Source organism: Equus przewalskii, chromosome 24 (assembly GCF_037783145.1).
Source record: "Equus przewalskii isolate Varuska chromosome 24, EquPr2, whole genome shotgun sequence".
NCBI classification, from domain to species: domain Eukaryota; kingdom Metazoa; phylum Chordata; class Mammalia; order Perissodactyla; family Equidae; genus Equus; species Equus przewalskii.
In genome coordinates, this window is record NC_091854.1 from 10,538,856 (window position 1) to 10,566,731 (window position 27,876).

General features: G+C 36.8%; 1 protein-coding gene across 1 annotated transcript; it reads left to right on the top strand.

Annotated features, from left to right (window-relative positions):
* Positions 1-27,399, top strand: GTF2B (general transcription factor IIB). Its single transcript, XM_008529582.2, has 7 exons — positions 1-237; positions 4,045-4,151; positions 19,633-19,766; positions 22,133-22,279; positions 22,411-22,540; positions 23,730-24,011; positions 26,982-27,399. Exons 1-7 carry the CDS (start codon positions 221-223, stop codon positions 27,113-27,115), a joined length of 951 nt encoding a protein of 316 aa, XP_008527804.1. The 5' UTR covers positions 1-220; the 3' UTR covers positions 27,116-27,399.
* Positions 27,400-27,876: the final 477 nt, after the last annotated feature.

Below are 27,876 nucleotides of genomic sequence, written 5' to 3' on the forward strand. Positions count from 1 at the left end.
ATTACAGACACGGAATACAAAAATAAGGAAACGCAAAGCACGTGGCATACAGGATCTCATCTTTCTTGGCCTTTCTCCCGACCCGTAGCCCCGCCCTATTACGGCTACGTGCCCGGTTCGCCTATAAAAGCCCAGCTCGGCGCGTTTTGTCGCCACAAGCTCTTCCTGTTTGCGGCAGCGTTCGTTGCTGCTTTTTGCTGGGACCGCAGTGGCCGTGAAGATGGCGTCTACCAGCCGGTTAGTACGGCCGGCCGAGCCCGGCGAGCTGGGGGCGGGCGGGAGTGCCCGGGCTCGCTCGGCGGCCGCCGGGGCTGCTGCGTCGGGCAGGGCGCCCCGGAGGTGCGCGGAGAGGCGGCAGGGCTCGCTGGCCGGCGCGGACAAAGGCCCTCCCAGATTGCCGGGTTGTCAGGGCTGTCGCAGGGGCTACCGTGCCTTCGGCGTCCCCGCCCCGGCGTCCTAGGGCGTCTTCTTATGCAGGCAGCATCCTGTGGGTCTCTGTGTCCCCAGCCCCGGCCTCGCGTCTTTTGAAGATGTTTCAACTGTCTTTTTTTCTTGTTACTTCTTTCTGCGCTTGTTTTTCCATCTACGGCTCAGTCATCTTGAGGGTCTGTGAGTCCAAAGAGCAGGAGAGGGTTAGTTCCAGGCCCCTGTCAATCTGACAGGGAGTTAGGGACGGCAGCATTGTTGAGCCTGATGGAAACTGGTATCCCAGAGGCCCTCTGAAGGTGGAAGCGGGGCATTTCCGAACAGCTGATCAGTTCCTTTCTAATAGAGTTCTTTACAAATGTTGTCTTCTGCGTACTCCTAAAGGAAGTCTTGCTGGCAGAAAATTACTTACATGTGCTGGGAAGTCACTCTTTAATATCTTCTTAAAATGTGATGTATACATACCTACAGGAAGTGCATGCAGAATGTCCTTAGAGACAACCTTTAATCCTGTGACCTGAAAAATGCTTGCAGAGCCTAATTATCTGTCTCGTTACCACTATGAGGTAGATGTTAGTATTTTTGCATAAGTGTGAACTGAGTCACGCCAGTGTTGACTTTTCCAAAGTTGGTGTTAGAGTGTAGAGTCTCAGATATGTATTTCCTGTTATCATACAATTGGCCTGTAGTTAACTCATAATGTATTAAAAGTATCAAGTTCTATAGCTCCTGGAAGGCAAGTCTGGGATAATTTTTCTCAACTTGTTATCCTCTGTGGATTTGAGTTCCCACAGAAAGCCATTATCACAAAATAGCTAGAGAAGTCCGGGCCCTTTCTGGTTACTGCCAAGACTTACTGCTTATGTTAACTGTAGTTTTTTAAAAGGTCGGGGTAGGGAGAGAGGCAGCTTTAGCTAATGGACTGTTTGAAAATAACTCTCAAAGCCGGTGACACTCTTGTTTACTGATTCTAATTCCATGATTGACTGCTCAATCATTCTATCTGGGTGTGGCTCTGTCAAGTAAGGCTTCCTTGTAGGTAAATGGAAAATGTCACCTTCCCAAAGACACATAAATATGACATATTCTCTCACGACCCTAGATCTGAAAGGTAAATGTGGTCATATTTGGGCACAGCTTTTGCATGTAATAGAATAGGAAATTGTGTTTGTAGGAAATGTTGCAGTAGTAAAATACAGTAAATTGACTTTATAGATTCTTTACCCGAAAAGTACTTTGCTTTGTATGCCTTTATTTTCCTCATTTGTTAAAAAAAGTTTGAAATAAATTTTTTCTAAACATATCCAGCTCTTAAATATATGTTGTCCATCTCGAGTTTTTCTACCAGTGAGAACAAATGTAAATGTTAGTATTTCTACCTTTAGCAATTTTTTCCCTGAGGAAGGTGTACAATTACTAGACTATGAAAATGTCTGATGTTTTTACAGAGAAGAGCACAGATGTCCTGAGTGCATACCTAAGCTCCATCTCTTAGTAGTTCTGTGACCTCAGACAAATCATTCTCTGAGTATAATCTTTAAGATAGGGAGAATGCCTCTGTTGCAGGGTGGCTGTGAAGGTTAGTAATATATGTATGGCTCTACACACGTAGTAGGCACCCGAATACGTGATAGCTCTAAAATGAGGTCGGGAATAGCTGGCTCCTTAAGTAGTCTAAGTTGTATTGTCCGTGGTGGTTGTTTACTCCGTTCCTTCCTGATGGTTTCTCTCCCCTATTTCCCTCACCACCCACTCTTGTGATGCCTCTTTAATATTACTCTTGTGGGTAATTTGATTAAAAATTGACTACTTTAGCATGACTTCATTTTATTTTGGATAGGTACACATCCAAATAGTAGAAAAACAAGAAAAATACAAAGCATTCTCCCTCCTTCCCTAGCTCCCAACCATCTGATTCTCCCCCGAAACAGACATTGTAACCAGATTCTCCGTGTTTTCCTAGTGATTCTGTGCTTGAACAAGAAAAGTAGTCTAATGTAAACACTGTTGGCTACCTTGCTTTTTACCTTTCTTATGAAGTGAACACATCCGTTTTAAGTGCACAGCTCAATTACACAGTGAGCACGTACACAGAACACCCACCCAGGTCAAGGAATCAAATACTGCTGGCACCCTGAAGCCTGCTTTGTGCGCTCAATCATTACCCCTTCTCAAAGATAACCACATCGTGGCTCTGGCACCGTAGATTTGTCTGCCTGCTTTAAAGTTTCTGTAAATGGCATGTATATTCCTCTGTGTCTTTTGATCAGCATTTGAGATTCATCCATGTTATTGCATATAACTGTAGTTCATACTTTTTCCAGTTTTGTATAAAATCCCTACCTTATTCTTTTCACCTAGCGTATCTTTGAGATGTTTCCGTATCGTTTGTGTATATACACACGCACTCTACAAGATACTTTATCTACTTTTTTAAGAGTGCAAAATATATCAGTCCTTTTCTTTGTATGCTGTGTGCCACGTGGCTGCCCAATAGGAATTTATGGAATAAGCATGAGTATAAAGTAGGCCCCAGCCCCCATTTTTCCAATGAAAAGATCGAAGTCATGTTCTGGTTAACTTGAATATATAAATTTGGGGAATATGGATTATTTTATCCGTTTTTTGGTGGGAATCACCTTTTATGTTGAGTTAATATTCTGAATCATATTTGCTATCGTGAGAAACTTTATCCAAAACCACAAATACCTATTTACATGCTATAAGAATGGTTGGTGAAGTCTTTTAGATGTATATTTGAGATGGCCATAAAATAACCTTTTACTGTGTTACCTCAAGTGAACTTTTAAAGAGGGCTTATTTTCAATGATACCAAACATTTGTGATTTTGAAGTCATACCCCCAGAAATAATTACTCAATCTCTGTTAAATATCTTTGTTGCTTTTAAAAACTGATTCTATCAAGTCATTTAATGCTAACATGTCTTCCCCACACTGCTTTATTTTCAAAATAAAATAATTGAGCAAATTATTAATATCACAAGTAGAGTAAAAAGTAGCTTTTGAAGCTGTTTCTTGAATGCTAACAAGCTCAATTGTGGAGCAAATGAAATTGTCACATCTTAGGTTCAGCAGAGCCACATCTGCAGCCCTCATTTACATACCTGTTCCTTTCAGTGTACTACTCTAAATCTGTTACTAAGGTAACTGGCAAGTAGAAAGACACAGGCTTGAAATTTATTCTCTGACCAGAGAAATAAGTGGCAAGGTGCACAAGCCAGATGGTTATATATAAATGTCACAGGTTATTATGGTAGCTAGTCATTTCTATGCTAATGAAAATTTTTAAAAATCTTAGTAGCTTGTATGTTAAGAGAGAAAAGTTGTTTTCCATTTGAGTTTTTAAAGCCTTCCATGTCTGCACACCAGTAAGTATTCTTATAAAAAACAATTCCAATAGAGTATACCTGTTAATTACTAGCTAGAATTTTAAAGTAACCTAATTGGGATGTTTACTTTGAAAATTTAGCTTAAATGTGTTATAAACTTATAGTATTGGAAAAGTGTTCAAATATTTCTTTTTTCTCCATAAAGTCTACTTCGTTACATGTTGGTTGGGCGGATATAAGAATACATATGTATTTTTTTTTCATTTAGTTTGGATGCTCTTCCAAGAGTCACATGTCCAAACCATCCAGATGCGATTTTAGTGGAGGACTACAGAGCTGGTGATATGATCTGTCCTGAGTGTGGCCTGGTTGTAGGTGAGCACTTATTATGATTTTAACTGAAATCACTATTTGGGATACTTTGCTTTTGTTTATTTTCCAAACTGTCTTTTAGTGAATACATTTTGAATTTTTTCCTTACAGGTAATTTACATTTGTTGTAAAACAAAAAAAAAAATAATTAAAAAGAAACAAGTAAAAGTAATATCATCCAGAGAAACTATATTTTATTATCTATCCAAATGTGTATATTTCATAGTGTGGGGTAGGAGGGAGCATTAAATGAGACAGCTCATCCAAGAGAAAAGGCCCTCGGTCCTTAATCTCTTGAGTCCTTAGTCTTAAATATTTGATGGGGCATTGGGACAAGGGGATGACGTTTATGCGTGTGGAATAATTAATAAATGTAATCCAACTTTTGTGGCTTTCATATATTTAAACATGATTTATTTCAGAGTATATAAAGCTAGGCAGACATGATTTATTTCAGAGTAGTAAAGATGTATTTGTACTGAGTCTCAACTGAGTCCTTTTAGTCAGCAAAAAGATTTATTGTAATTTGCATTTGCTCATGTAGAATGATTTATTTATTAATTTCTCATATAAAATTGTTATTGCCAAAAATACTGCTACTTAAAATTTCACTTTTATTCCTACTTGCTCGCTAATCTAGATATGCAGCAGAACTTTAGAGATGGTCTGTTCAAGACTTATTCATATGGTGAGGTTGCAGCCAGTATCTGAGAAAAGGAGTAATGCTTAGCAGTTTGAAATACTTAGGAATGAAAATGCTAGTGGGGTTGTGGGAAGTATAACAAACATTGGTGGTGGTGTACTGTGGGAGTATCTTACTTGGAGGACATCTGTAATATTCCTCCAAGTAGGATGTTTGCCTCAGACCTCCACTGGGAGTTTTAAATCATACAGAGTTGCTAATAGGAATAGAAATCCATTTGCAACTGTATTCTACTCGTAAAAATATTAACAGCTAGTACACTTATTGTATGCTAGGGATTGTTCTAAATGATTTACATATTTGTGCAGTTTATCCTCAGAGAAACCTATGAGGTGAGTACTAGCATATCATTTTAGAGATGAGAAAACTGAAGTTTAGGAAGTCTAGCAGTCCAGCTCCAGGGTCTGCATGGGAGCCAAATTTCTATCCTACCTTTCATAATAAAATGAGTTCAGTCTGAGATTGGGAAATTACTAACACCACCTATTTTTATATGGCTTGAATGCTGAAAATGGCTTTTACATTTTTAAATGGCTGAAAAAAAAGAATATTTTGAGATGCGAAAATAGTATCAAATTCAGATTTCCATGTCCATAAATAAAGTTTTATTGGAACACAACCACAGTCATTTATTTACATGTTGCCTGTGGTTGCTTTCACATTGCAACAGCAGAATTTAGTAGCCGCAACAGAAACCATATGTGGTGCTCTCATTGCTTTGTACTGCTGCTCAGTGCACTAGGAGTCCCAGTGATGCAGTTATAACCCCACACAGCATTTGGAGTGCCCAGCATATCTCCACAGTGTAACATTTTATTTATTTTGTTACCATTGCGTACCCATCATGTCAAAAACACGAAAAAATGTGAATTTTGAATGTCATGCTTAAAAGGCACAGCAGAGTGTGGGTTATTTTGTTATTGAATTAGATGGCAAAGCGTTGTGTTTATTATGCAATGATACTATAGCTATGCTAAAAGAATACCGTAAACATTGACATAACCAGACTAGGCACTCATCACAGTACTCCCAACTCAGGAAAACAATGGTCAGAACATTTGGAAAATGTGAAGTGGAGTATCTCATCACAGCAGAATTTCTTCGCAAATGTAAAAGAATGGAAATAAGGCTGCAGCTAAAGTAAGTTTCTGAGTGGCTCATTTTTGGTAGGCCAAGCAAGGAAAGCCATTTAGCATGATGAGTTAATTAATTCGTGTTTGATTATAGCAGCTAAAGAAATGTGTTCAGAGAAAATACACTTATTTAAGACTGTTAGCGTCTCAGCAAGAAGAGTTGCTTGAAGAGTGGAGGACATTGGGAGCAACAGCAATAGTCAATTAACAATCAAGGCAAATTATTTCAAGTATTTTTCCTGGACTCTTGATGACTAGGCAAATGTTACTGATACTGCTGAGCTGTTTATTCAAGAAGTCAGTGCAGTGTGCAGTTGGAAGTGACTGAATCATCTGCATGGAACAACTACAGGAGAAAATATTTTCAAAGAGGTGCAAAATTACTGATTCAGTACGACCTGAAGTGGAATCAGCTAAGATGTTTTGTAACTGATGGTGGTAAAAATATGTGTGGAGTGGAAGACTTAGTGAGACAAATTTACAAAGATTGTGAAAAATTTTAAGATTTTTAAAGCCTATAGTTATTCGTCGTGTTATTTACCAGTAGATACGTTGTGGAAAAAGTTTGAATCTGTCATTTGTTATTGATTCAGTAGTGTCAATAGTGAATTTCACTCACTCTCCTGGACTTAACTGTCATCAGTCAGTTCTATGAATCAGTGCCGCTTTCACCCACTGTTGCTGAACTTGGAATAGCTTTAGAAATTAGCTTTTGCTGCAGACTTGCTAATATGTCTTAATTGAATTCAACCTAGAATCTCAAGGCAAAGCAGTGCCTGTGTTTAACTTAGTTAAACGGTAGTAAAGTCAATTTGACAACTAACCTTATTTGAATCACAAGTAATATCAAATTGCTTTATATATTTTATGTACTTTCATTGCTGTCAGAATTAAAACAAAAACTAAGATCTTCATCCCCGCACAGATCTGCAGCAGGTATATTTTTCTAAACCCAAACTGTGTTTTCCAGATCAGGATGCAAATGCAAATGAAATTTTCATATTTCAAGATTTGCTTAACTGTAGTTAAGGAGCTTCCACCTAACCTTCAATTGGAAATGATTAATCTACAATGTAATGACATGTTAAAAGGCAAATATCAGGAGAATGTAATAAAATTCCATAAATGCTTTCCAAGCAGTGAATATGCTCAATTAAATCATAGGCTTGCAGATTAATATCACTATTTGGCAGTACTTACTTATGTGAAAAAGACATTTTAAAAAATGAAATGCATGAAGTCTTGTTAACACGGCATTGACAGATGAACATTTGTAATTGATTTTGATGATAAGGAACACTAACTTTGAATTTCAATTAAGTGAAATTTTTCCCCCAAAAATAGAATATCATTCTTCTCAGTAGTAGATATGTATTACAAAAAATTATACTTAATTATTGTTATATTTTTCATTCCATCAATAAAAATTATTCGTTGATTTTTTTTCTTTTGGTGTAAATACCTATGTAATATCATCAGTTTGACCTCTTGACTCACAAAACCTAAAATGTTTACTGTATGGCCCTTTACGGAAAATGTTTGCTGGCCCCTCAGTTAAATGAGAGCATTCTAATTCTTCCATAGTATTAAGATCAAACCAATAATGTGTAACAGTGAGACAGAGATGGAATATTGAAGGTAATTCGTCTTCTTGGAGGTCCTAACCTCTGTAGGCATTTAAAAAGAAGGAGTGCAAAAATGTTGCCTTATACTTCCAGCCTTTCCATCAGCTTCACTTCCACTTTGACCAGCAAGACAGATAGGTAAGATTAACCAACTGGAGGAGGAGGATAGAATTCACAGGCCTTATATGCTTTTTGGTGTTTGGAATCCCTAATTTTTACTTGCATTTTTCTGCTGTATCAAACCAAAGAAAGTATATTTTCTTTTAGTTTTCCTTTAGTTAATTACTAGTCTTGAACACCAGCATCAGAAGTATATTTTATTCTAACTAAAGCTACTAGGCTGAATTTTAAGGCCTGGAAATTTGAAAATATAATCTGATTAAACTTCCTTTCTATATATAGAAATAGCTCTTTGTGATACTGGTTTTCCTGAGAAAAATATAACAAATACTTGTCTTATAATATACAGTAGCCTCATTCACAGATATTTGTGGTTAAATGTGTTATATGATGTCTTGCAAACGAAGAATTATTCCATGACCAAACAAGTGCAGGCAGGTAAGACTCTGCTGACAGACTTCTGTTTTGCTGAAGATATCATCAATCAAATTATGTTGAAAATAGCTTAATTAAACATGACACTCCATGAGTCTAAATTTTAAAAATACATATACATATGTACATATATACACAAACATATATCACTGTCATCTATCAATAATAAATTTAGATTGTATTATATATTTTATTGGGTTTGCATCATCTTGCTGGTTTAAAGGCATGTGCTCTTTGTTGCCAGCTTAATTTAGCTTTTATCTCTTATGCTGTGGAGAGAGGAAGAACTTAAACTGGTCAAATATTCTGCAATCCACTAAGGGCATACAATTCGTCCCTTTTCTCGTATTCGAGATATTGCTGTTCATAAAGATTTAAATCTGGACATCATCATCATGTGTTTCCCAGTAATCTTGGTATATGTGGTTTGATTGTGCTTGCCATAAAATTTCACATTCTCTGAAACTTTTTAGATTATACCATATTTATTGAATAAGCATTTTTGAATAACCTTTGGTTTAATCACCAGACAACTTAAAAACAAACTCTGCTAGAATTATTTTTGGACAACTCTGTACTTAATTAACGTTTAATTTGTGCTTGAAACTTAGGGCGGCCTCTTGTCACTAACTCCCCTTAATCTCAAACTTAAAACTAGATACCACTCAATTGTCATCTTCAGAGCCATGTGCTACCCCCTCAACTGAGTCGGCACTAAGAGAGTCCATTATTATCACCTTTTTTAATGAAATAATTCATAATACAAAAAATATATTTATCTTATATAAACTGTCTTTTCTTTAGTCTCTAGTAACACTTTTCTCACCTGTCCTTTAAACCTTCATTCATAGGCCCCTTGAGGCCCACCAGTCAGTCTCAAAACCAGTGCCACGTGTTTTAGGATTTTCTTAAAGCAACATTATACCTTCAGGAACCAATTTTTGTTTCAATTACGTGACAAACTCCCTCAAAACTTAGTCGCTTATAGCAGCCATTTTATTTTGCTCTTGATTTTATGGGTCAGTAGTTTGGGAAGGACTCATCTGGGGTATTGTTTCTTTCCACATGGTACTGGCAGGTCCTGGAGGATCCACTGCTGTGATGGCTTCGTCACCTGCATTTCTGGTGCCTCTATGCTCCTTGGCCTCCCTACATGGGTCTGTCATCCTCTAGGTCTTCTCCATAGTTGTTTCAGAGTAATCCTATTTCATACATAGTGGTTGATTTCCAGGAGAAACCTCTCAAGAGCAAGTGTTTTGAGAGAGAGTAGAAGCTGGATTTGGGTCGTGAAAGGCTATGCCTGGAACAGGATTGCTTCTGTATTCTATTAGCAGTCATGAGACCTGCCTAGTTTGGAGGAGTTGGAGAAATAGGCTTCACCTGATGTGAGTGATAGGGTCATGTTGCAGAAGAACATGTGGATGGGAGATATTGCAGCCATCTTTGGAAAAGACAATTTGTCACATGTTTAACGTCTAATTTTTTTCCCAGTATCCACATGGTTGTGTAGTATTTAGTCTCTCTTGTAACTCAGGTTGTTTCCAATTTTTTTGTGCTATTTTTTAATACTGTTTAACATGTAATAGTTATCTAATTGATTTTCCTCTTTGAATTACAGGATTTGTGTTTTAAACATATGAAATGTTATGATTTGTGGTTGGCTGTCTCATCAGTGATCCTTAAGATATTGGTAGTGATCTCTAAAATAGAGCCAATTTTTAAAGCAAAGCTTTGTCATTTCCACCATGAAACTATTGGCTCTAATAGCTTGTTTTGTGGGGTTTTTCCCCCAAATCCTGTGTGATTGTGTGTCACTTTAAAGGGTGAGCACTAGGTGGCAGTATAATCATATTTAGATTGTCAATTTGTTCATAAATTTGACTTTGTTCATTGTTTATACAGTGACTTATAGTCAGCAGAGTGTTAGGTTAGTAAGCTGCTGTAATAGCTGTTAAAACATGAAATTGGTTATCAAGACTTCTATAAATTAGGATTTTCATAATGAGGTGTTGGTTAGAAGTAGTGGTATCATTTCTAGTTAAAGCCACTTTTCGTGTACCATTTAAAACTGAATTCTTTCATTGTTCTTTAAAGCAATATAAGGAAAATACCAGAAGATAGTTTAGGTGGATTTGAAAGGGAAAAATGAGTCAATTTGACCTCTTCCTCTTAAACTCATTCTGGATATTATTTATTGGTATCTGATATTTGAACATGAATGGAATCTGGTATTAAATCTGACACATGAGTGTATGAATGTGCATTAAGAATCAGCTGGGAAATATGTTTAAAAAGATTCCAGGCCTCACGTCCAGAAATTCTAGCTCAGGTCATACGTTGATAATACATTAAGAAACATATCTGTACTGTTATCTTTATAATTTACCACATTCTTTAAGATCTTCTCTACTTGTAGAGTTTTCATACTTTCTCTGTCTCCAGACCTAGACTGCAAATTCCTATAGGGTACATATCCTATGTGTCTCCGTAGCTCCTAGTATAATTAGGAGTCAGTGGCCCTAGTTATACTTGGCTTGGCTACTAGTAATAGGCTATGTAACTATAGTAAAGTTACGTAATTTCTTCATGTGTAAAATAAGTCTTCCTCCCCCACCCCACAAAAAAAAGGGCAGATACCATACATCTCAGAATTGTTAGGAATTGTTAAGAAGTAAATGAGATAATGTATATAGTATGGCTTTAGTATGACATTTTAGTGTTAATATATTTTGGGGATACAAGTTACTCCTTTTTCCTTAACCTTGTCGTAAAAGAGGATGATTCTAAGTATGAGACGCCATTCTTCATAGCAAGTCAATTGCAAAATGTTTAAATGGGTCTGGCATATTTAATGCTCCAGTTGTAGTATTTTAAAGATTCCTGTGCTACCATCTTTAAATTTACGTTAGCAATATTTCCTAAAGGAAAAAAATTCAGGTTTAGTTTAATGTGCCCATCTATATATTTAAATTAAGGACTATTTGTATTCCCTTTCACGTTCTTGCTTTGGCATCTCTTGTAAGCCCTCAGAGACAGCCTTCTTGCCTAATGTAGAATTTTTAATTTAGATGCTACTTTCTCTTAAGCATCGGAAAATTACTAATTTTACTCATTTAACACAACCACTGTTTGCAGTAGTTTTTTCCATTTTACTGAAAGGGAAACTGAGGCTTGGAGTGCTCAGGTAATTAGCTCAAGATTCCACATCTAGTAAGTGACAGAGCCACTTAAATCCAGATCTATACGAGTTAAAAGCCTTTGGTCTTTCTACTACATGTTTCTTTTAAGACTGTGCTGGTCAGGGAGAGTGATAGAAAGATGAAACCCTATAAGCAAGCTCTGGAGCACCTCTGGCTAGTGTGTGGAAGGGATGAGGGTAAATTAATACAGCATAACATGGTAAAAGCTCTATTACAGTTCTTTCAAGTTTGGGGAGAACACAAAGGTAGGAAGTGGTGACTTCCTGGGGAAATTACTGTTGAATTTACATTGAAACGTGGTCATTAAGAATGAGTCAGGGTTTATGGAGGGAAAGTCATTCCAAGTAGAGGGAAAAGAAACATATACCATAGGATAGAGGCCTGAAAGTATTAGTTCCTGAATGACTAAGTTTACTGTGACCAAGGTTAGGATCATCTTCCCTCAGAGCTGAAGCTCATTGGCTTAGATTCTGCTGCTGCAGACTTGCCTGTTTTTGAGGAAAAACAAGATGTATTCAGGTATTCAGGGATGGAACTTACAATGCATTTTCCTTTACAAACTATTTTCCAAATGGTAATTACACTGTCAACTTGTACATTTTTGAGGGGGTGGGGAGTCTAAGCATCCTGGGTAAAGTAGGCTTTTATGGGCTGGTCTTGGAAATTAATCATGATGTGGTTTGTTTCTAGGGGATAATTCATTTTGAGTTTGTACCCAGTTTACGTTTTGGGAACATAAACTGTGATTTAGAGACAGGCTATATTATTAATAGTATATCTTCATAAAGTATCTCTTGATCAAAGTTCTCTTCAAAATTGTCTTTAACACATATTTCTAAGAATCTATAGTAACCGTAGGCTAAAAATCAGGATTCTTTGAAATATCATGAGAAGGAATGGGGGAAAGGGTTAAATGACTGAGGAAGTTGTGGAAGCTAATGATGCATTTCATCTCGAGCAGTAGCTTTTATGAATCTAATGTGTTGGCTTAAACATTTTTCAAAGCACCTTAAGTTTTCTTTAATTACAAAAATTTGATGCTTGGGGTTTGTCCATCTTGAGTAGTAATACATTCGGATTATTGAACTTTTATTAGACTTAGCCCATTTTGAAAAATTTTGTAGTTTTAAACTAAATGGTGTTAGACAAATCTAGCCTGAGAAAAACAAGTAATTTGGGCAATATTTTTCTAAGACCCCCTACTTCTGAATTCTCTACTGCAGGTTGTATGCCAGAATGCTTAAATAAGATCATTTTTCGGTAAGATGCCATAAAGAATTGAAATATGGGGCAATTCCTGCTCATATACCCTTTTTAAAGTTCCTTTCTTAATTTACAGTAAGAGAGAGAAAACAAAAACATTGTAAGTCTAGGTCAGGCTAGAAAGTCACACTCTCCAGTATTGGCTTCCTGGTGCTTTTGGTATGTTGCAGTGTTTCCCTGCACTGTTAGGATTGCTACCTTAAGCCATTCTGGTTTTAATAATGTACCATGAAATACCTTTGGTTGAATTTACAGTTTATAGTTTGCATGATAAGGTTTAATGTGTGTTTAATTTGTCTTTGTGTACTATTTCCTTTAGACTATAAGGCACAGTACCTTGATTCTGCTGGATGTTCTTTCTCATCTCCTCTCTCCCTGCCCCATTATTCCTGTGGCAGAGGCTGCTGCTTTTTTCCCCAATGTCTGTTCCCCCTTTCTTCACTAATAGAATCCCTGTTTGTTTTTGTTTTTTAAAGATTGGCACCTGAGCCAACATCTGTCGCCAATCTTCTTTTTTTTCCTTCACTCCCCAAAGCCCACCAGTACATAGTTGTATATTCTAGTTGTAGGTCCTTCTACTTGTGGCAAGGGGGATGCCACCTCAGTGTGGCTTGATCAGCAGTGCCATCTCCGCACCCAGGATACAAACCAGCAAAACCCTGGGCTGCCCAAGTGGAGCACTCAAACGTAACCACTCAGCCATGGGGCCAGCCCCATAGAATCCCCAAGTTGGAACTGGGCATGTGGCTGCCCTAGTAACTGTATTACCCAGCTTCCCTTGTAGCTTGATATGGCTGTGTGATTAAGTTCTAACTGGTAGGTTGTCAGTAGAAGAGATGTTGGCAACTCTAGATCCTGCCCTAAGGGATGTGCCCTCCCTTTTTCTCCTTCCACTGGTTAGAATGCAGACATGATGGAGGGACCTACCAACAGCCATCTTATGCTGCGAAATGCAAGCCATGATAAAGATGGCTTATCACAAAGATAGGAGGAGTCTGGGTCACACTAGACCAGAACTATTAACTGTGGACTGTTAACATGAGAAAGTTGTGTCTTGTTTAAATCACTATAATTTTTGCTTTGATTACAAACCTACCTGTTTCCTTCCTGATACATTTCTGGAATCGTATGGGGAGTTTATTTTGTTTGGGTCATCTATTATCTGCCAGGGACTGTGAGTATCTGGAGAGACTGAGAGCACTGGTGGTGGTGAGTTGGAAGGTTTTCCAGCGTCACTGCCATCACTGGACTTGCATTGACAATTCTGTATTACAGGATGAATAAGCATAAAAATCACCATGGGGCTTATGAATATAAACTACAAGGAAGAGGAATAGTGATCCTGATTAAGTCTATGGACTTAACAGAAAATTCTACCCCTGACATAGTTTGCTAGTAGAAAGTTATAGAAAATAACTAATATTTGTGATTTCCTCAGTTTGTCATGTGGCATAAAAAGGAAGCCATAGAACAGTCTTTTTTTAATGAACTTATACATAAATCCCCAAAACTATGGTACTGAAATCTGTTTGCTAATTGTCTTGTGGAACCACTTCACTGGTATTTCTGGTTCTTCTTTGGGCTACATGGTACAGTTGTACTTCCCCACCCCTTTTGAAGTTAAGCATTACCCTTGGCTGGCTTTGGCCAGTGGGAGGTGAGTGGAAATGTTACTGTTAGAAACCATTAAGTCAGTGCATAATTCACCACATTCCCTTTTCCCTAGCATGGTGACTGGCATGTGTCAAGTGGTAGGAATTCCATCATCTTGAATAAGGACTGCATAAAAGCCATCTTGTCTCTTTTTAGAGTATGAATAAGAAAGTATAGTATGAATAAGAAAGAAATCTTTGTTTTAAGACACTGAACTTTTGAAATTATTCATTACCCCAGAATAACTTAATTTATCCTAACACAAAGGTACTAGAAGAAGAATAAGCCACAGACGACTCTGGTTAGCTTTCATAATGTAAGAAGACGGTGTGTAAGAAACACTATGGTCTGCTAAGATGATAATTAACTCAACACTTGTTTCTAATATAAGATACTCTGAATTAGAGTAGAATTATGTTTTAAGACTATTTCAGTTCACCTGTTACTTTTATGAAATAATGTTGAAATATTAGAGACATTTCTGTTTTAAATGGAAGGCATTGTTTTGAAAGTTCTGACGAGTGCTTTAGGTATAAAATAGAAATGGGAGTTAAGCATTGGAAAGGGAACAAGTTCTGCCACTGATGGGATTCTATATCTAGAATATTCAGATCAAATTTTAAAAATTAATAGTCTATTAAAAGTGGCTGAATATAAGCATGTAAAATATTACAGCAATTACTAGTTAGAAAATGAGATTTTTAACAGAAAAAAATTAGGTCTAGTCTTTAATGTGAAATACATATAATCTGAAAGAAGACCTTGAGAAAGAGTATATTCCTTGTCCAAGAAGATTGATGAAAGTTGTTCTGTCGTTCCCAAAATAATGTATAGGTTTGACGCAGTTTAATTCAAAATCAGTGGTATTTTGGTGGGAGTGAATTCTAATTTTTAATTGATTGCAGTATAATTGCATGCAGTAAAATGCACAGATCCCAGATGGTGCAGTTTGAATCTTGACGTTGTATATACTGGTGTAACCAGCACACTGACCAAGAAGGTTAGGCCGTTTGCTTCACCTCAGAAGTCCCCTTGTGTCTGTTTCTAGTCAGTCATCTCTGCCCTCCACCTCCACCCAACAGCAACCACTGTACTGATTTCTGTTCTCATAGATTATTTTGCCTGTTTTTGAACTTCCTATAAATAGAATCATATAGTATGTTCTTTTTTGTGACTGAGCTTTTTTGACTCAAAATAGTGCTTTTGAAATGCATTTATGTTACTGCATGTATCAGTAGTTTATTTGCTGAGGGATATTCCATTGTGTACATTTTCCTGTTGCTAGACATTTGGGTTGTTTCTAGTTTTTAGCTGATATGCATAATGCTGCTATAAACATTCTTGTATGAGACTTTTGTAGGTAAATACTTGAGTGGAATTGCCAAATCATAGGTGCCAAAGTAGTGGAACCATTTTAAACTGGTGTAAATGATTTTGGCTGTTCTCAATTTTTTCCTGAAAAATAAAGAGATGAAGCTCATTCTCTTTAGAATATGGTTAAATGTCTTAGTTAACATTCTTTAGATACCACTCACATGGATTGAGAACTGTACATGTGTGTAATATGTGAATATACATATGTACTGAGTATGTTTACTTTTGGGTGAGGAACTTGATCAGAGTGTTAGAGAGCATACTCTATAGGTAGATGGAGGAGTAGGGCTATGATGTATATTACAGTAGTGCTACTATTTTGGTTTTATAAATATTCATATATAGACTTTGTGTCTGGTGTTAATTTTAGACAAATCAGTGTGTGGTTAAGAAAGAAACTAGTAAAAGTTGGCATGTTTCTCTGTTTCTAGAACATTAAAGGATACGTGAAGTGGTGTGTGCTGCGCTCATTGGCAGGCTTCTTCCTTGTCAGAGGTTGGTTATACCGAAACATGGCTGCCTGTGCTCTTAACCCCTAAAAGGATTCTGTATTGCAGTTTCCTTCCAGAGCAACTTTGAAAATGCTGCCTCGTTTAGGTTTTCTTCGAATGAAAATCCTTTATGTATTCTGACTTTCTTCCTGAATGGTCCACCCTATTTCTTGTTACTCATGCCCTTAATCTGATGGTCTAGTTATAGTTTCATGATGTGCTATTTGAGTTATTTTGGAAATTTTATTTATTATGAATGCTGTGTTTTGAGCAGTAAAATATGAAAAGAGGAATGGCTTTTAGCACAAACCACAGATTATTGAATGAGTCATGTAGATCACTCCCACGTATGTGGAAAAATTACCTCACTACCCAATTTGGGGTTTTCTATTTATACTATCCTAGGCCAGCTTCGTTTTGTTTTGTTTTGTTTTTCCCCATAATGCATCTTGTTTTTTTTGAGGCAGTACAAAGCAAGCAGTAAAAGAAACTCATGGTAAGTTACTTTGAGGCCAAAAGGAAAATGCTATGAAGTGAAGCATCTTGGCTAACTAGTACTTTATCTTTAGATTACTAATAGGTATATTCTACCTACCTGCCTTTTCATTTGCAGTGTCCTCTTAATACATTCATGGTGTTAATTAAAATATTACAAGTTAATCATGACATTTGACATTTTTTGTGAACTTAGAATTTAGCAAATAACTCCAAATTTGAAGGCTACAGTGGTTTTTTGTTATGTGTGTGTTTATTTCACTGACTAGGAAAGTTAGATTCCCTTTTCTCCCTTTGAAAACATAAGTGTTTGGAGACATCGTGGTATCACTTTAATTGGTGGATATTATTAAAGGGGCTAAACTTTGTCTAAAAATCTTGTTTTGGTGTTTATGATACAAATTTAGTGTCAGTTTGTCATGGAACAGGCACGATATGATCTAATTTTAATTTTAGGAAAAAATGCGTGTATACACATGAATGAAAACAGCAGAATATATACCAAAGTATTTACTGTCTGTGGCTGTCTCTGGGTGTTGGAAATACAAGTAATTTTGTTTTGCTCATATATCTATTTTTTTTGTAAACAAGTATTATTCTTTTATGAAAAGGAAGAAAAATCGTCTCTATATAGTGGTCTCTTTGAGATGGGTCTTATTTAGTGTTGTAGTAAGGCTTCAGTGCACAATTACAGATTTAATGTTACTTTCAGGTAAGTTTTTAAAATCTTAATTTATGTAATTAGAATTGCTTCCCAAGTTTAGTGATGTTAGTTAGGAGGAGGAAGCAGAGAAATCCATGACAGTCCCATCCGTTTCACGTTCTTTTTCTCCTTATTTTGGGCCACCTGCTCAATCTCTCATCTACTGAGGTTGCCTTACATATCTGACCTCTCTGATTTTCCTTCCTTGGCCCTTCTCGTGGCACACAGGTGTGGCCAGTAGGGGCCCTACCTCTCCTCTCAGTTCTCTTGTGACATGATAGTCCAGTGAAATCTGTTTATTCCCAAGTGATTCGAGTGTTTGGAGAAAAATGAATTTTTCCAAAATCATCAGGAATGAATCATCCCGTTGTGCATTTACCTGCTTTCTTAAATATAACGCTAAGATTAGATTATGATCACTATACGCTAGTGTTTATGAGCATTTTAATTAATGTACTAGATATAAAACAGTTTAGAAGATTTAACATAGTCTACATGGAGTGCCTTCCTTCTGTTGTCTCCCTGCCTCCTTTGCTGTCTTTTACTGATCAGTTACCTGCAGCAGACTGATACTTTTAAAGTCTAATATGGAGATTTATGTTTTACAGCTGGTGCCTCTCCTTATTCCCCCCACCAAAAGGGGGGAAATGTCAGAATATCTGTCATCTTATTTTTATTTTCATAGCAATAAATAGCTAATACTCAGCACTCACTTTTTAAGCAGTTTATGTGTGCTGTATCTGTTAGCTTATTTAATTTTTACAGTCTTTAAAATATGAAGTTATTGGGGAAATTTAAAGCTGAGGAAGTGAAGGCACAGAAATGAGGTACATTGTCCAAGGCTGAGTGGCAAATGGCCGACTCCACAGTCTTGACCATTATATTAATTGATTTGTCAGTACCAGAACTTGTAATTGCTGAGGTAAGTGATTTCTGCCATTCCTTTCTCCTTTCTGTTGGTTGTGTATAGGTAGAGATGAAAACAGTCTGGTTCTTGCTTTCAATTTTAGCACATTTTGGTGGAAAGCTCATGTTTTACAAATACAGTATAGAACAGGCTGGAATCCAGTGCGCATTTCAGTTCTAGCTGTGTGATCTTAGGCAAATGAATCTTATTGCTAAAGTGGCAGTAAAAGTGGTACCTACCTTTATAAGGCTGTGATAATTGAGAGAGAACATTTACAAAGGGCGCAGTGACGAACACATGCAAGTGCTCAGTGTTAACTCTTGGCTCCTGTGGAGATATGACTGGCCATTGAGCGTTCCCCCAAAGCAGCAGTCAGCCAGGTCTGTTCCTCTCTGGTTTCTTGGCATATTTAGCCACTGCTTCGTAACCTAAATGGAAAAGTTTCCTACCTGGCTTTCTTCTCACTGATTCTAGGCTTAGTTTATTCTATATAAATTATTTGGCCAAAAATATTTTTTCATCAAACAGTAAAACATAAACTTAGACTTAGTTGTTTGTAAAGCATTTCCCTTGAAAACTTGGTAATTTTTTTATATTACACTATGTGCATTAATACCATTGTGAACCGTGTTTTCTGTTTTTTTCCATGCCTGTTGCACATTTTGTGCAAATCCTGGTTATGAATCATTATATTACTTTATCGTTGCATCACATGTGAATAGCTTTATTGTGCTATTTGTCTTTATTTTGACTAATTGTTTTTTCTTCCAAGAGTTAGACTGTGACTAATCATAGCATAAGGTATAAAGAGGGTTATTATTGGACTGGCACAGTAGTTAAAGGAACGCTTTAGGACAAATCTGAGATGTGATCCTTTTTTTTTAATGGGAAGATTTTTAAGTGACATCTTGAAAGATGGTACTAGAATGAGCAAAACCATACAAAATGCTGGAAAAATTTCCAGACTTCCATATAATAGAAAATAAGTCTGTAGTTCAAATCCCACTGCTGGGATTAGCCAATTGGTTAACCTTTGATAATTCACTGTCTCTCTCTTTTTTTTTTAACTTGTAACATTATATACATTTTGGGTGTACATCATTATATTTTGATTTCTGTGTAGATTACATCATGTTCACCACTGAAGGACTAATTACAGTCCATCCCCACATGCATGTGCCTGATCATCCCTTTGTCCTCCTCCCTCCCTGCTTCCCCTCTGGTAACCACCAGTCCAATCTCTGTGAGACATGATGCTTAAGCTGGAGCCTAGATGTCCATGTTGAGATTTCCTGGGAATGAAAGGGCTGAGTTGAGCATTAGACAGTGTTAAGTAAATCCTATCTTGACAAGGCAATTTAGATTTGTGCTTATATCCTTAGGTGACCGGGTTATTGATGTGGGATCTGAATGGAGAACCTTCAGCAATGATAAAGCAACAAAAGATCCGTCTCGAGTTGGAGATTCTCAGAATCCTCTTCTGAGTGATGGAGATTTGTCTACCATGATTGGCAAGGTAATGAATCCATTCTGCAGGAAATACCAAGTGCAGACTGACCAAAGACCTGGGAGTTTGGGATTTTGGGAAGAGTATCAGTCACTGTCCTGGTGAGGAGTCTTGACCTGAGAATAAGATTTGCCAGTAATACCATTGTGAATGATGGTTGCCTTAGGCATTTCTTCCATCTTAAAGGGGAGACCAACATATCGAAATTACCGAGCCTTTGTATCTCAGGCCCTTGTTTTCAAGAAGCACATTTTGCACAAAAATTAAGTTGGGTATAAATGGTCTTTATGAGTTTATATTGATATGTTCCTTGAATATTGGGAATGTCTTGTCTTTTCCCTCCATACCACCTAAGATAAATTGGGCTCAGTATAGCCTATTTTCTAATATCAGTGAATTTATGACTTATCTAAGCTTCACATTCCTCATCAGTAAAGTGAGATTAATAGTACTTCATAGAGATATTGAGAGTTACATGGGAATGTGTGTCAAGTATTTATCACACAACATGTAATGTGTTGTATATATTCAGTAAATGGTAGCTACTGCTATTGTGTACGGCAGTACCATCATCTTCTGGGCAGCCTGGCTCTGTTTTGCTGTTATCTGAATTGGCAGTAGTAGTGGCAGTATTCCAAAGGACTAATCAAGGAAGTGGATGCTATTTTAGGACGTAATCTATACTACTGCATAGTCTCTTTTTAAGAAAGTATCATTAAAAAACAGGTCATTACTTATTTTTTCATGCTCTATAAATTACATATCAAATTTGAAAAACGTGTAGGCTAAGTTAAAAAGTTTACAGTATTCAGAAATATCTTTAAGTAGGTGATTTCCGTGTTCACTTTAGCCTTCCAAGCTGGAAAAAAGGTATACTTAAGGACGTTTTTAAATGTAAGATTGCAACTAATTGACACTGCAACCTTTTTTTAATGTTTAATTTTTTTCAATAGGAAATACTTGACTCAAAACCAAAAATGTAAAAAGAACACAGTAACTCTTCCTCACTCTTGACCCCCAAACTCTCAGTTCCCACTGCAACCCCCTTTCCCTGTCAAAAACAGGTAACCGTTCTTATTAGTTTCTCCTGTGTCCTTTGAAAGTTTATGCCTATATGGCAGAAAAGAATTTTTTTAGGATACTACGTTTATTATATAGTAAATTTCTGTATGTTTTTGGGAATATTTCTGGACTTTGTTTTCTTTCTCTCTCCCGGCTTAATCAGATGCCATACCACACTGTTTCAATAGCCTGTAGGCAGCATCAGTCCTCCTTCATGGCTCCTCTTTTTCAGCGTTTTCTTCACTGGTCTTTTCCATTTTAGGGTTAGGATTGCTTGGATTAGTTAAAAAAACAAATACCAGAAAAACTTTGTTACTGTTTTTTTCACTGAGATTTTGGTTAGATTTACTTGCAAATTGAGTTAGGGAAGATCGGCTTCTTCATGATAGAACTTCCTGTCCAAAAACCTAGCGTGCCTTTCCTTCTCCTTAGGTCGTACGTGTCCTTCAAGGGATGTTTTAAAGTTTTCTTCACGAGGGTCTTGCATGTTTCTTAAGTTGATTCCTAGATATTTTATTTTTTTCAATGTATTGTAATTGGAGTGTTTTCTTTCATTGTCTAACTGGTTGATGATACGCATGAAAGCTATTAATTTGTCAGTTTTGACCTTGCCACTCTAATCAGTTCTCTTTCTATAGCAGTTTTGCAGTGATTTTCATGAGTAGTCTAGGTATACAAAGATATTATCTACAAAGAGTTTATCACTTCCTTCCCAAATTTGTACTTCTAATTTTTCTCTTGCCTAATTTTAATATCCTTATACTAAAATAATAGAATTATGTCATGTAGTTATAACTGCATTATATTGGCTAGTTTTTCTAGTACTGTGTTACAAGGGGTAGTGGTAGGAGGCGCCTTCATCTTCTGGCTTCAGTGGAGAAATGTGGCGCTGCTCACGCTCCTTTAATCACTGTGCTGGCTTTGGGCTTGGGAGAGCGATTTCCTGATATGAAGTCCCCATTTGTAGTGCTTTAAGAGTTTTTATCAAAAACTGGATTGTGAGTTTTGTTTACTTGTCTTTTTTAGTGAGTTTGGAGATGATCAGTTGATTTTTCTCCTTAGGTCTATTAATATGATAGTTTATATTATTGGATTCTCTAATAGTAGATATTCTTACATGTAAAGCATGTGATAGAAAAACCTGTTTAAAACCATCTTAACCTGGTACTTTTTCTATTGAGGAATAGGGAAGATGCACAGGGTAGGTTTCTTGAGCACATGGAGTCAGATCATATAAGGTATATTTTCTTAGAAATTGTTTATTCAGGCTTCCAAAATTTTTTTGCACAAAATTATAAAACTTTGTTTTGTAGGGCACAGGAGCTGCAAGTTTTGATGAATTTGGCAATTCTAAGTACCAAAATCGGAGAACAATGAGTAGTTCTGATCGGGCAATGATGAATGCATTCAAGGAGATTACTACCATGGCAGACAGAATCAACCTCCCTCGAAATATAGTTGTAAGTTCTTGTCTTCTCCTTTAAGCCATTCTGGCTTTGACTTAGCATAATTTAATGAAGACATGAAATTTTGATATTGCAACTAATTAAATGGCCTAGAGTTTATTAAACTTAGTTTCTCTGCTTTGAAGGATCGAACGAATAATTTATTCAAGCAAGTGTATGAGCAGAAGAGCCTGAAGGGAAGAGCTAATGATGCCATAGCTTCCGCTTGTCTCTATATTGCCTGTAGACAAGAAGGGGTTCCTAGGACGTTTAAAGGTAAGTTTTTAGTTGCATAGGTAAAAACATTATCTGTGTCACCTTAAAGTCACAGACCAAAGTCAAGCAGCTTTGACACTAAGCAGCTCAGTTGTGTCTTTGTGGTTACATTCATTTTCAAATGCCTACTTATTTTTGTTCCTTTTGATCATTCTGTGATCTTGTTGGCCATGTTCTTTTCAGGCTGTTTTCCCATGTAAAGTCATTTTAGTTCATGTAAGCCCTGTGTTCTTTGCTAGTAAGATCTTTTCACTGACTGTATTTTGTGGGCTTTGAGTTTGAGGCCTGGCACCATAAGCCAGAGCAGGCCTTTGTAGTAAGTCTGTACACTTGATGCACAGAAAAGTTTCTGCTCCCAGCACAGGTCTCTGTAAGTGAGGGAGTCAAGCTTTAGAAAGCATCAGTGACGTTTTTTCTTTTGAGTTACATGGGTTGCACTTTCATACTCAAGTTGGAGGATTTGAGAGGATTACTGTTTTTCATCCAGTTGGCAGTTTACCCAAGAACCCATGACCATCTTATTCACGCCACGTTGCTGTGACACTCACACTGACTTTCACTGCCAAAGTGCATTTTAGCTTACCCTCCATTCATCCATGAATATTTATTTTTTTAAGTTTTCTTAATGTCAAAGGGAAGAGGAAGTGGCTTTCATCATCATTTTTGGTATTACAACTAAAATTAAGGATTTTGTTACATTTATTCTGAAAGTGTTTGGTAGTTGAATTTTTAGAAGAACAGAGTCAACGATTGGGTCCTGTTTGCTGTAGCCGTAACTGCAGGGATTGCGTGTACACGTGACAGGCTGCAGCTTGAGGAGTGTTCTTTAGCTTGAGTATTTCTTCCATCTCCTTGATATGCTCATTACAGCAGATTAATATATAAATATCAGAGTTTCTGATTAGTTGAAGAAACTTACTTGCATGAGTTGAAACTTCAGAGAAGTTAAAATTTTGAAATATTGGGACCATAGTTAACTTGTTTATCAAACTTTAAAGAAATTTTTAAAAAAATTTATGTTAACTGAGAAATTTTAAATTAGCTCTATCATAAATATCACTGAGAGAATTAGAGATTTCATCTGTAAGGCCTGATGGAATTTTTTGCAATTAGAATCAGAAGTGATAGATTTTAAAATGAACTATATGGCTTATGTGGATTTATTCATTTTAATTTTTTTTTCTTTTAGAAATATGTGCTGTATCACGAATTTCTAAGAAAGAAATTGGTCGATGTTTTAAACTTATTTTGAAAGCTTTAGAAACCAGTGTGGATTTGATTACAACTGGGGACTTCATGTCCAGGTTTTGTTCCAACCTTTGTCTTCCTAAACAAGTGCAGATGGCAGCTACACATATAGCCCGTAAAGCTGTGGAATTGGACTTGGTTCCTGGAAGGAGCCCAATATCTGTGGCGGCAGCAGCCATTTACATGGCCTCACAGGCATCAGCTGAGAAGAGGACCCAAAAAGGTAGGAATCTTCCTCAGGCAGAGTGGTGATGAGATTGTGAAGGCTGGAGCATGTGACTAGTTCCATTCTAAGTAGAAAACAGGTTAATATCCAGAACTCATGTAAGAGGTATTTCCTTCGCATCCGAACAAGAAAATCCAGTGTTTTGCTTTTAAGTGGCTCAGAAATAAAAATAGAGGCATAATCCTGTGTACAGACTTTTTTCCATTTGAATTATTTCACTTTGTACATTTTTCATTTTTAGAAGTTGTTTTTATTTTTTCCCTTAAATGTTCCTGGTTATTTTGAATAGTCCTTTTCTTCTCAAAACTTACCTTTTAAAACTTGAGGGGGCTGTGCTTGCCTTCTCAGCTCCTGACCTGGTACCCTGTAGATAGGCACACTGTACATAGACGTTGACCCTCAAGCTTTAACATGCTGAGAAGCTGTTCTCTTTGTTCTTTTGTACAGAGTCACAGTTTCTTAATGAAAATACTGACATAAGTAGTTTGACCATCTAAAGCCATTTTTTAATTTAGTGTTGTAGGGGAACTTTGAAACAGAAGTATTAAGTGAATTTCTTTATAAGCATGTATTCATTAATTCTGTGATCCTCAAAATGATTTATAAAGAAAAAGCAGTCAATTCTAAATTTAAAAGTGAGGTAGTGAAATTACTTGCTGCAATAACTTTGTGATACCCTATTCATATGTAGAAGAAAGACTACAAAAAAGAAGCCACCCGTTAGTTATTTAAATGTGCCGTTATCTATTCACTTTGGCCTCCGTTCATATTTTTTAAGGAAATTTTGAGTCTTCCGGTGCAGTTGAGAAGTTGCAGCTTAGGCACGTCATCCTTACCTTCATTCCTAGTTGTAAAGTTTTTCAGCAACACAGAAATGTTTCTCTTGGCGCTTCCCGCAGCTTGTGTTTTACGTGAAGAGTTTTCTTGAAATTTTAAGGCCTTTCTCTTCCCTCCCCAGCAGGCAGTTGACCTTCACGTAGTTGACGTTCATCAGTATCTGTCTAGAATAGTCTAGAATAGTGTAATGCAATATGAGATAAGAAAATGTAAAATGAGCGAATTCCACACTGGTGGCAGGCATCCACACCGAAAATCCATGAAACCTCACCGATTTGAACTGACTGTGAAAAGGTGGTAAAATGAGTTTGTGCTAAAGGGTGTGTTTTAAAGTCCATTTTGGTTAAGTATTTATAACTAACCAAATTATTAAGTGGTAATCCTGTGGGACTTTTATTTTTTTGTGTGGAAGATTAACCCTGAGCTAACTACTGCCAGTCCTCCTCTTTTTGCTGAGGAAGACTGGCCCTGAGGTAACATCCATGCCCATCTTCCTCTCCTTTGTATGTGGGATGCCTACCACAGCATGCCTTTTGCCAAGTGGTGCCATGTCCGCACACAGGATCTGAACCAGCAAACACAGGGCTGCCAAGAAGCGGAATGTGTGAACTTAACCACCGCTGCACCACCAGGCCGGCCCCTTTGGGACTTCTTTTAATTGAAAAAAGGAAAAAAGTGACAGTGACTTTGAAGGATAAAAGTGGATCCTAGGATTTTATAATAGTCTGTAGAAATACTCATATGAACTCAATATATATGCTCAAGTATGTGTTTGTAAGTGAAAAACATCTATATTATGCTATAATGTACAGCTGTTTGATCTCAGATGTATTAAGTAGAAAAAAGAGGTTGTAGAACAATATTTATAGTATCATCCCATTTTGGTTTTACCATCTTAACAAAAGAAACTTTTAGTGGAAGTTAGCTAGGGGAGATGTTGCAGGGGAACTTTTAAATAGAGAACTAATAAAGTGAACTTCTTTACAAGAATGTATTCATGGATAAAGAAGATTTACTGTGAAGAAAAAGAAGTCAGTTCTAAGTATGATGACCAGTACAGTCATGTGCTGCATAATGACATTTTGGTCAACAGTGGACTGTGCATATGTGATGGTGGTCCCATAAGATCCGTGCCTCATAGCCTAGCTATGTCATAAGCCATACCATCTAGGTTTGTGTAAGTACTGCAGGGGAGGAAGAAATTTTCTTCTACCTTTCTAGGTTCTTCTGGCCAGTCTAAGAATTAAATTGACGTGGCACATTAACAGGAGAAAACAAAAGTTTAATAACACATGGGAGAAACCCAGGAAAACTGAGTAACTCACCCAAATGGCTAAAACCCTCACCTTAAATACCATTCTCAGCTAAAGACAAAAGACCTTGAGGGTGGGGAGAGTCAGGGACTTCAAAGGGAAGGCAGGCAATTCACAGGTAGGTGAAAACGAGCAAATGTTTGGAAAACAAGTGTTTGGCCACACAGAAACAGAAGAACACAGAGGGAAGCCCAACAAACTGGCCTTTCTAGGTTCCTCCCTGTCTGCCACCTAGGCCATGTTATGCTAAGGTGACAGCTCACTTCCTGAGACAGTCCTTTTTTAATCTGAATTCTTTTAGGCAGTTAAGGGGGAAGTAACAAGAAAAACTTTGAGTCTTGTTTCTTAAAAATATTCAGCCTAAAATAATCCTCATGTTAAGGAGACACATTTTGGGGTGGCAAATTTTGTTCCCCTTCAGTACACTCTGATGTTCACACAACAACAAAATCACCTAATGATGCTTTTCTCAGAATGTATCCCTGTTGTTAAGCGACACATGACTGTCTAATAGTCATCACTCTTAGTGCTCTGCCCTGAGCACTGTTCAGATGTTTTACGGATAGTGAACCTTTTAATACTAATATGGCAGCCCTTTGAGGTATTAAGTACTATTGCCCTTATTCTTGTTGTTACTAACTTTAGCCCTGCTTTCTACTTTTTTGTGTATATTTCCATTATCAGTTTTTAAAAATCAGTGTTTTTGTTTTTTTCACTTTTGCATTTTTATACTACCATATCTCGCAAGTTGGAATGCAGGTAATAGAAGGGAGGTAGGATGGAAGTTATACTTATTATTTTGATTTTTGTCTTTTAGAAATTGGAGATATTGCTGGTGTTGCTGATGTTACAATCAGACAGTCCTACAGACTGATCTATCCTCGAGCCCCAGATCTGTTTCCCACAGACTTCAAATTTGACACTCCTGTGGACAAACTACCACAGCTATAAATCGAGGCAGCTAATGCCAGACTCTCGCACACTGAACTTGGCCTGTTGTCCACAGCCTTTCCGAAGTGCTGGAGGGAGCCTTTAACAAGGGAACGAAGACGTGGTACGCATTCCAGGGCTAAATGTTAATGGCTTGGCATTCTGTATGTATATACTAGCAAAACCTATTTAATGATTTAAATTTCTTATTGAATTTGCTTTCTTTTGTAGCAATCTAGGAAACTGTATTTTGGAAGATATTTGAAATTATGTAATTCTTGAATAAAACATTTTTTAAAACTAAAGTTTTTGTTAAGGTAAATTACATGTTATATGTAATTTATAATTTATAATATACAATTACAAATAATACATATTGCAGCTAATGAAGCTGATAGAGGTCCTTGTCTTCTGGGTTTTTTTCATATATATATTTAGTTTTTTTATGTTAATAAAATCATGGCAATAGAAAAGCTTTTGAGAACTACTCTTGATATCAAGAACATATTTAGTTTGCAGTTTGAAAGGGTGTCTGTGTGATTTATTTATATATATATATTAAAAAAGAAGTGATGAACTGGACCTTGAAAGGCACTGGCTTGAGAGAGAGAAAAATGTTAAGTATGTATGTGTTTTTCCTCAGTGAGCTTATTGAGCAGAGATGATGATGCTGGCAAATAATTAGCAGTAGGTCAACAGATTTCAATTTTTGGATGTTAACATTTCATTTTATAGAATCTGCATATCTACAATTCTTATTTTTACTTTTTGGGATATTCATA

Excerpts from the sequence above, each read along its gene's own strand:
- GTF2B (XM_008529582.2), top strand. Across the intron at positions 19,767-22,132 it reads TGTCTACCATGATTGGCAAG|GGCACAGGAGCTGCAAGTTT; the intron begins GTAATGAATCCA and ends TTTGTTTTGTAG. Across the intron at positions 22,541-23,729 it reads GGTTCCTAGGACGTTTAAAG|AAATATGTGCTGTATCACGA; the intron begins GTAAGTTTTTAG and ends TTTTTCTTTTAG.